Source organism: Electrophorus electricus, chromosome 3 (genome assembly GCF_013358815.1).
Source record: "Electrophorus electricus isolate fEleEle1 chromosome 3, fEleEle1.pri, whole genome shotgun sequence".
In the NCBI taxonomy this organism is placed as follows: domain Eukaryota; kingdom Metazoa; phylum Chordata; class Actinopteri; order Gymnotiformes; family Gymnotidae; genus Electrophorus; species Electrophorus electricus.
In genome coordinates, this window is record NC_049537.1 from 4,875,001 (window position 1) to 4,885,000 (window position 10,000).

The window sequence follows — 10,000 nt, forward strand, 5'->3', positions numbered from 1 at the left end:
TGCCGGGGCCCCTGCTTGCTGTGTCCTCAGGAGACCTTGGATACTTACACGAGAACACCGTGATCTGGCTTCACTCTGCCCTGTTGGCAACAATTCAGCTGTTCTGCTCACACAATAACAGCACATTTTCACAAGCTATTTCCTTGCATGCCTTAATTTATATAGTTATCAGGAAAAGAACAGTCTGGAAATAGTGTCCCCTTGTGGCTGAAATGAAGATCTGCAGGCCACTGGAGTGGCAAGTCTTCACGAAGTCTAATTGGATTAATGCTCAAAACACACATCATGATTCACTGCGCACGTCCCTTATGTAAAATAAACATGTTCAGGCGTCTGAGGAGACTCAGTTGTGTGGCTTATTTTTGACACAGTGCATGTGTCCCCTGCAGATCCGTCTATTAAGCCAGTGCCAACTCTAGAGGTGGATCCCACAGTTTTTGAGAAGAGATTTCTCAAGAAGATCAGAGACCTCGGAGAGGTAACTTCCCATCTGTCTCTAAGAGAAGAGTTTTATTCAAAAAAGCCACTGTTATAAACAACTGAACATTGCCTATTGTTTTTTGCCAGGCATAAAGGTACAAATATGTGTGTGTGTGTACGCGTGTGCGTGTTTGACAGGGCCATTTCGGAAAGGTGGAGCTGTGTCGGTATGACCCACGGGGGGATCGCACGGGGGAGCTAGTGGCGGTGAAGTCCCTGAAACCAGAGAACCGAGAGGAGCAGAGCAGTAACCTGTGGTGTGAAATCGACATTCTGAGAGAGCTCTACCATGAGAACATTGTCAAGTACAAGGGCATCTGCCAGGAGGAGGGTAATGAAGCCAGACCACACGCACACACATCTGACCCAAGGGAGGGTGGATAATCTGTAGCTCCTGGGGCCTGTAGCTGCAAGGTGCACAGCCCCTGATGTAGGAGACCATAACAACATAAGCAGAGGGCAGTGTTGGACATGAAAACAAACTGAAGTCAAAATGCTGGCTGCATCTTAACAGTACGAAATTGAATACAACACCGTAATCAAAAGAGCAGGTTATTTGAACATTTAAATTGCATTGTCATTTTCTCATTATTTTATTCTACACCTAAAAAAAATTTTAAAAAATGCTATGGCTTTTGTTGTTTAGATGTTTTTATTGGTAAACATGAATAGCACAAGCCAGTTTGTGATGCGTCTCTGCCTTTCATGCAGGTGGCAGTTCCATCAAGCTCATAATGGAGTATTTGCCAGCAGGCAGTCTGAAGGAGTACCTGCCTAGAAACAAGTCCCAGATAGACCTGAAGACGCTACTCAGCTACGCTGTACAGATCTGCCAGGTACTGCATACGTTGTACACACGAGGACTGCTGGATGGCCGTCTGAAATTGAGCGTCTCCTGATATGTACCCCTGTAGTCTAGTACAGGGTATTCATTTATTTGTAATATTTTAATGTAACAAGTAATGACTTTGTTCCTCTTGATGATATATTTTGTCCATGCTGTTTTGCTCCCTCATCTCCAGGGTATGGATTACTTGGGCTCTCGGAATTACATCCACCGGGACCTTGCGGCCCGGAACGTTTTGGTGGAGAACGAGAGCACGGTGAAGATCGGAGATTTTGGCCTGACAAAGAGCATTAAAGAGAATGAGGGCTACTACACAGTGAAGGACGACCTGGACAGCCCTGTTTTCTGGTATGGCGGAAATGCTGAAATCCCTGGGGTGTAGAATAAGATGGGAAAATTGCTTTTAAATAACTGTAGTGCATCACTAATGCAGTTATAATAATAATTTTTGAGTTTAATTTATATAGTGCCTTTCACAGACTCAAGGTCGCTTTACAATTACAATAAAGATGAATGAATAAATAAATAAACACAACTGTACAAAACTGAGCTCCCATAGGGCAGTGAACTAGCTATACGCAGTGTAATGCAGTGTTCTCCATCAGCGCTACTGTTCATTCCATCTTCTGTTAAAACCTGATGAATGAACAGAACAAATGTAATCTTATAATTCACCTTGGACTATTTTACCATTCTGTGCTTGTTTTAAAGTTGTTTTAATGTTGTCCTTGCTATCCACTTCACTGGAGCATACTAGTCTGCATACTAGCTATCAAATGGGTAAATGATTTATATGCAAAAAATTTCCTGCAAATTTATTACTCATTCAAAATTTATGGTGGTTCATGTTCATGTCAAATCTGAAATTGTGTATAGCTAGTTCAGCACCCTATGGGAGCTCAATTTTGTAGTTTTATTTATTTACTTTAGAAGTATGGATTTAAAAAAAAATGTATAAAAAATACTATGAAACACTTTTTTTTTTTTTTTTTTAAGTATGTATTATGGGTTTTCTTAGTATATATTATGGATTTTATGGACCTGAGAACTCCCTAAGGAAAAAGGGCTTCCTTGCATCATTACACTTGTAATAGGTGCGTTTACATATGTACTTTTCCTTGAAGGCTACTGAATAATTGCAACATGTAGAGTGGGAAACCTGTTAAGATGTAAATAGGTCATCGTTTCCATGTTCCTGAGACTGCATTTTAAAATTGTCTAAAAATAACATTGATTAGGTGACCATATGAGGCGCGCTTTTCCTCACCTGCTGTGCCGTATGAGCTGTGTGTGTGTTTGACGTTTGTGTGTGTGTGTGTGTGTGTGTGTGTGTGTCTTAGGTATGCTCCGGAATGCTTGATCCACTGTAAGTTCTACAGGGCGTCAGACGTCTGGTCCTTTGGAGTTACCATGTATGAGCTGCTGACATACTGCGACGGCTCCTGCGGCCCCATGTTGGTGAGCAGCCAATCAGACGCCCTCGCAACGACCCCGGCCTATACAGATCGTCTCAATAAACCACCGTCGCAGCCACATCCCAGCGCTTTTCTGTTTAAAATGTCCGAGGCCAATAACCAAGCCTCACGCCAGACCCATTAGCAGACACGCGCGTCGTGAACATTGTTTAATTCCACTCAGCAGACGATAGCTCGGCAAACGAATTTTCATTCAGGCTCCGACTAAACGCAAGGTGCTTGAGTTGTGTAGAGGTTTCGTTTAACTTAGCCCTTCATTGAGTGGAACACTGCGGTACTGTCCTCCGCTTCTGAAAGAGCTCTTTGTTCGGAGGGGCCGTGTTGCAGACGCCGGCTCTCTCTGGCAGATGGTGCCAGTCTGTGCCCATGGTGGCAGATGCCTTACCCAAAGGCTGTGGGCACTGGTGCCAGATCTGTATACACAACCCACTGTGCCCTCAATGAAGGGGGTATTGAGGATTTCGAGAGAGTACTGAAATGAACACCGTTCGGGTATCAATGAGCCGAGGGCGCCCCTTAAACGTTCGCAACGCACGCTTCGCCCTGTACGAGACGCGGACTCCGGATAGCGCCGGAGTGGTGGAAGGCTGCACTGGCAAAAGGCACAGTGGGTTAGCAGACAGCTGACATTCTGCTCCACCCCCACCAGGTGTTCCTCAAGATGACTGGCCCGACCCACGGGCAGATGACGGTCACCCGATTAGTCCGAGTCCTGGAGGAGGGGAAGAGGTTGCCTAGGCCGGAGATTTGCCCAGAGAGGGTAAAACATTTACTGCAAATGCAATATGATGTTGAAATGCAGAGCTGCTCAAACAGAAACACATCAAACAAAAAAAAAAAAATTGCCTCATTGGTTTGGGCTGCTGGTTTTCTGTCTAAGGTGGCCCTCTCCCTGAGCTGTCTGTGACTGCTCTCTGTTCTGTCAGGTGTACACTTTGATGAGGAGGTGTTGGGAGAGCACACCTGACAAAAGGATAGACTTCAAAGGCCTGATTGCCGGCTTTCAGCAGATGCTCGCCGATGGCCTGTAACCATGGAAATGAGCTGCGCTACAGACTTCACCTGCCTTACAAGAGTTTGCTACGAATGACCTTTTTACACAAGAAAGAGGAGGAAAGAAGAATGTAACGAGAACCTTTTTCCACGGCTGGTTTCAGCAGAAACGGTCCCACACTGGTTTCTTGTGTCCTTGTATTCACACATTGTATTTCGTATAACCTCCACATAGTGAGCCTCCAGTCGCAGTTCCCAGCAGTTAATCATCAACAGACCTGTGGGAGGCAGCAGAGAGCCCAGTCCGCCTCGAGTTATGCAGATATCTGCCATTCATTTATAAATCTGTTTTTCCTGATAAACCTGAAAATACTTGCTGTGCAAAATCACAAAAAAAAATGTATCGACTGCTTGCAATGTGCTAAACGCCATCAGAACTTTTTAATGTACTTTTTACAGACACGTTTTAGCACCGCAGGGGCAATGGATACTTAGGACGACGCCGTCCCGCGGGTGCCCGCCTCCAGTAATGGTGCGGATTTTCCTGCTTCAACACACCTGACTTGGTCATTAACCGCTGAGTCAAATCAGGTGTCTTTAAGCAGGGTAGGAACCTTCCCTTGCGAGTGAGCAGGTCCACCAATGTAAGTTTGGGTAATTGGCCATTTGTTTCAGCTGCGATGCACTAGAGCACATCGTTAGCTGGAAGCAAGACTGCCACGGACCTGACAGTGCGAGAATGTCCCGCTGTGAGTTGCAGCCTGGGCCAGTCGCTCCAGGGGAGAGAGCGACTCGCCCGCGAAGCCACGACGTTTTACGGCTCTGGCCATTTGCGTGTATACGAGTGGACAGCATCTGCGTGGTGCCACCACTGGGTCAGGGCATGGGGAGGAGCGGTGCACGCGTGAGCACCAACTGCCTGCGCTTGGCCAGGGCCTCCTCCTCCATCACAGTGGAACAGTGTGGAAAATGACGGCCATCCTGGATGCGTATGGGGTGGTGGGTGCTCCTACCATTGCTCTGTCACTTCACGTTATTCCTGGGGCACCATTCCCAACGGCCACGATGGACTGAAACATACCCGCCTCCATGTACTGTGAGAGACGTTACATGCCTACAGTAGGCACTAGAGGACAGTAGAGATTGCGAAATATATCTACAATTCTAATATCTACAAATATATCTTGTATTCTTGCTCAAATCTTACATAAACTGAAATACCCTTGCGAATCTACTAACAGCTGCGTCGTGATTTATTTTATCATTTTGATCTACATCGATTATATACAGTCCAATATGACACTTTGCTTTTATTGTCCCAACTACTAATGCATTATTATAAGTGAATAATGTCAGTTCCTAGCTGGATGTACGGAAATTCTGCCTTTGATTCCAGTTCCTTCTCCAAACCACACACCAATGGGTCCATTTGGGTAGTTGACTAGGTTTGGACTCCAGCCCTACATGGTTGTCATTTCCAGCACTCACAGCTCAGAGTGCCGAGGGGGTTTGGCGCTTGGTGGGAGCGAGTGGGGAAGGGTCTCTAGGACCCTGGGGACAACAGTGAAACACAGCCACAAGCAGCACTGCTCCTTTGCTTTATTGCGGAATGTAAAACAATTCCTTCAGCTCTAAATGAAAAGCCAAACTATTTTTTTTTCCTCTGAAGAATAACACAGAAATTGTATCCAATAAGCAAAAATGTTCATAAATAGACAAATAAATACAGTTACTTCTTTCCTTTACTACAGTTAAAAACTCAAAAAGCCTGGAGCTCTGAAACAGACCTACTAAAGAAGAAAAGATGATTTTGCTCTACTACAGAGGAGCAAAGGCATGCTTGTATTCCACCGTACCTAAAAATAGCTTATTCACAGAAAGCAATATCAATATAGTTTGGATATAAAATATTGCAAAATCTGAATTTCAGGTGAGAAAAAAATGTACAAACTTTAAAATTAAAAACAAGTTGCAGAATGTCTACAGAGCAAGAAGAAGAAAAAAAAAGGAGAGACAAGGTGGAGAGTTGTTCCCCCGCCACTTTACGAGGCTGTTGCTTCTAATAAACAAAGATTTCAGTATTGCAAAGCTTTGAGAGACGAGCCAGCACGTTTACAGACACGTTAACGATTAAAACGTTGCGGGTTAAAATCTGTGCTGCTCATTCTCTTTTAAACACTCTTCCGAACGAAGCGTGTGTACCTTCTTTATTGAGTACAATAAAATATCACTTCTTTGACTTTGTTCCAAAAATAACAATGTTTACAATCAACATGAAGGTGGTTGTGATGGCGACAAAAAAACAGGCACAGCAGAAATATCCTCACCGACTAATCAATCAAGAAACACTCCCCTATAATTATTAAGATAGGAGGGGTTTTAAAAAAAAAACACTCACTCTTTTGTGCTAATAGTGCCCTATTACCAGGGCCATTTTGTGGACGCCACGTTAAGACAACAGCACAGCGACAGGTAAGTATTGGGCCGAGGCTGAACAGAGGTAAAGTGTGCTTCAGTAATCCCCACTGAAGAGGGATTCAGCAGTGCTCAGGCTGGACACCGACCCGCCCGAGATCACTGGAGAGACGGAGGCCGCGGGGCTGAGCTGGACCAAAGGGAAGTAGAAGGAGAAGAGCCGGTAGCTTTCTGTCCTCTTCCAGTCCATCAGCCTGGGCTCCGGACACGGCCCCCGGGGGCCCAGGGCACTCGTTCGGGATCCGACCCCCTACCGTCCCGTTACTGATCTTAGGTCAGTGTATGCATGTAGACTCTTGTGGAGAACCCTGCCCAGCTTCCCAGGCTAGCTACGATGACACCTTCGGAGTTCCCTGACAGAATAATGAGATCCTGATGGGTTCTAGCACTACGATAATCCATCTGTCTGGCTTTTAGAATGTACATGGTGCAGTGGTCTGAACTGCACTTCACACACACACACACACACATCAAAGAGAATGGCTTTTGCAGTGGCCAAAGAAGCTGAGCTAATCTGATATAGTCATTGAGTAGAAAGTAAGACACGCAGCCTTATTATAAATGGCTGGATAAAGCAGGAGAAGCCTGTACATGCTATACAACAACAAAGATTGACTCCTGCCTCTGAGCATCGCCTTTAGAAGGACAATCTGGCTATGGGAGGACCACATCCAGCCAGTAAACTACACGCAGACGAAAGCGCTACGGCTTTGAGCTGTTCCAACACGCGGTTAAATATTGTCATTTACAAAAAAAAACCCAAAAAACATTGATTCGAATGCTTCCACTGAGGAAGTGAAGGTAAATATAAGTATGTAGTCCCATTCACTGTGTTAATACAGGCATATGATACAGTAATGCCACACAAGTACTGTCTGACGTAGACCAATAGGGATTATAGAGAGAAAGTAAGTACAATAACAAAACACCACTGCCTATGTGGTGGCACTGTGTGCGGATTATTACTTTCAGGGGGTTCGGAAGGGGCGCGTCTCACCAGCATCCTGGATCCAGAGTGTAGAGTTAGTCTGCTGGACCACACCGGCCTTCCTGTGATCCAGCAGCATTGCACTGATACCACAACTGGTGCTGTGAGCAATTCAATTCTATTCTAATCACTATTGCTGTAGAAGGTAATTGCAGGCCACTTGCACTGAAGTCTGAGAGAAACATTTTTCCAGCTTATTTGACTGGGATGGGGGAAAGGATGTCTACCCTGGATTTAGAGTGTTCAGGGAGCCGTGTAACACATATGGCACACACACCCTGGAAAAGGAGCATGTCTGTGAGCTGAGGGGAGACACCCCTCGCTGAGTTATTGCCTTTAGCCTTCCCAATGGCCTGTCTCAATGGCTGTGTGCGTTAGTTAACGCACTAACTGTGAGCATGCGCTGCCCAGGACACTGCTGCTCTAGGATGGCTCATCTTTCCTAGACTTATAGCACTACGTACAGAGCTACACACACACACACACACACACACACACACACACACACACACACACACACACACACTGTCCACACACATGTTCCATTAGTTGAGGACACATTAGCAGGGCCTTCGATGTGCATCTGCGTGTGTCATGAAAATTAGTGAGGCAGATTTATTTACATAATTTGTGTACACGGTTCCAGATGATTCTACGATACACCAAATGTGCCAGTTATGTCCAACCCTTTAAAGCGAGATCGGTTTTAAAAGTTGAATGATTCTCTGAGTGTAGCGCTGCCTTTTTCAGCCCTTAACCACATAATGACGTATCACACGCTGGCGCGCTCACGCTGGCGCGCTCCCCTGCGGTGGAAGCCCTGCCGGGGAGAGAGTGAGGAACACCAAGGCGACCGGCAGAAACGGCAGGAGAGAAGACGGAGACGTCACCTCCTGCAAAGCCCAGCTCCTTTCCGTTACAGAGGAGAGCGAGCCGCTCAGAGATGTGGCATGGCGTTCTAGCCAAGAAGAGACAGAAGCCCGACTACACACAGGTCCTGAGGCTGCAGGAAACCCTTAACACACAAATACGAGCAGTCTCATGTAGGGGTGAAGGGTTTAAAGCTTGCACATAACGTAGTAGAAAATGGCGCGGTTCTATTATGTATAAGTGTTAGAGTGTGTGTGTGTGTGTGTGTGTGTGTGTGTGTGTGTGTGTGTGTGTGTGTGTGTGAGCGTGAGCTCTAAATCCTCTTCTTTTTGAAGTAGTCAGCATACTGGCCACCGAGGCCCTGAGAATGCTGGCCAACGTATGGCCCCTCTGAAGTCACCTCCTGTACAGGCAGGGTGGGGTATTCTCGCTTCTGTCCTCGAGCCTGACTCTGGAAGGTGGTGGAACGGGATAGGAAAAGAGAGGAAGAGAGGGAGATAGGGAGGGATGCAGAGAGAGAGAGAGAGAGAGAGAGAGAGAGAGAGAGAATTTAGCCAATATGTGTTTCGAACATCTAGCCGTATTGTACTCATTTCTAAATGCTGGGTAAAGCAGTGAGTCCTTATCTCAGCCCAGCCCCCTCCCTGAGGATTCCCACCGGGAGTAGATCACCGGGGGTCTCGCCACTCGGCCGAGCCTAAACTGTCCTCGCTACATGAGCGGCACTACACGCAGACGCGCACATCTCGCTCTCTTCTCTCTCTTCTCTCACCCCATCTGATGCACGCTTCACACCAGACTCCTACGGGGGCTGCCTTCACACGAAGCCCAAAGGACAAGACAAAAAAACGCAGATGCAGGCCCGCTCGACATGCTGAAGAATGGATGTGAATTTTTCAGACGTCCATTTCAGCTTTTGTTTACCCCCCCCACCCCGCCTTCCTCCTCCCGTTCTTTACTGGCACGACTAATTGTACACTTGTCTTGCCAAAGCACGGATCCCAGTGCGCGCGTGCCCGTACTTACATAGTAATACTGGTTCCAGTCCGTCACGGCGTGTGCGCTGGGCGCGTGTGTGACGGGGTTGGAGGGGTGTGTGGGGGTATGGTTCGGGGCGAGGAAGCCGGGCATGATTGGCACGGCACTGTAGGTAGGCAGTATGGGCTGGGAGGTGCCGTTCACAGACGCATGCAGTGGAGCCACCAAGGCTGGCTTGCCCCCATCCAGTTCCTAGAGAGAGAGAGAGAGAGAGAGAGAGAGAGAGAGAGAGAGAGAGAGAGAGAGAGAGAGAGAGAGAGAGAGAGAGAGAGAGAGAGAGAGAGAGAGAGAGAGAGAGAGAGAGAGAGAGAGAGAGAGAGAGTGTAAAAGAATGTAAAGAAACCCAGCAGCAGTGTCGTACACGTAAAGCTGTATGTAAACACGCCGGATCCAAGCCCAGGCATCCGTACGAACCCTGCGACAGGCATGCCCATCTGGGCCAGGTGCTGGCAGAGCAGTGGAGCCATTTCAGTACCATGTCGCAAGAAACCCGAGACGTGCACAACCTGAGTGGGACCAGCCCACAGTGCAGCACCATCCCTCCCCAACAGGTGGAGTACCAGGCTACAGCGCATGGAGATCCAGTGCTTCACACACATACTGTGTATGGGAAACCAGGCAGGCCCGTAACCTGTCAGTAGATGTCCGTCTCTCATCGGGATATTTGTGAGAATTTAAGAGAGGTGATGTTCTTGCGATATAGTCTTGCAACATATATTCTCAGTGCTAGCTAGTGCATTCCATTTTTATTGATTTCTTATTTTTTAAGAGAGAGCTGATCAAGTGCTAGACTCCGCCCTGGAGTGCTAGACTCCGCCCTGGAGTGCTAGACTC

At 47.0% G+C, this 10,000-nt stretch overlaps 2 protein-coding genes across 4 annotated transcripts in view; one reads left to right on the forward strand and one right to left on the reverse strand.

The window, feature by feature from the left end:
- The window catches only part of jak1 (Janus kinase 1), a 34,574-nt gene extending 29,545 nt beyond the window's left edge, over positions 1 to 5,029 (forward strand). For both annotated transcript variants that reach the window (XM_035524356.1, XM_035524355.1), the window contains exons 18-24: positions 390 to 478; positions 619 to 811; positions 1,192 to 1,316; positions 1,503 to 1,675; positions 2,668 to 2,785; positions 3,452 to 3,562; positions 3,729 to 5,029. In XM_035524356.1, coding sequence (XP_035380249.1) covers positions 390 to 478; positions 619 to 811; positions 1,192 to 1,316; positions 1,503 to 1,675; positions 2,668 to 2,785; positions 3,452 to 3,562; positions 3,729 to 3,833 — 914 coding nt within the window. In that variant the 3' untranslated portion in view covers positions 3,834 to 5,029. The remainder of the gene's footprint in view (positions 1 to 389; positions 479 to 618; positions 812 to 1,191; positions 1,317 to 1,502; positions 1,676 to 2,667; positions 2,786 to 3,451; positions 3,563 to 3,728) is intronic.
- Positions 3,924 to 10,000, reverse strand: part of raver2 (ribonucleoprotein, PTB-binding 2) — a 43,339-nt gene continuing 37,262 nt past the window's right edge. For both annotated transcript variants that reach the window (XM_027032025.2, XM_027032024.2), the window contains exons 14-15: positions 9,155 to 9,358; positions 3,924 to 8,579 (exon numbers count right to left, since the gene is read on the reverse strand). In XM_027032025.2, the coding sequence (XP_026887826.2) occupies positions 8,442 to 8,579; positions 9,155 to 9,358 (342 nt within the window). In that variant the 3' untranslated portion in view covers positions 3,924 to 8,441. The remainder of the gene's footprint in view (positions 8,580 to 9,154; positions 9,359 to 10,000) is intronic.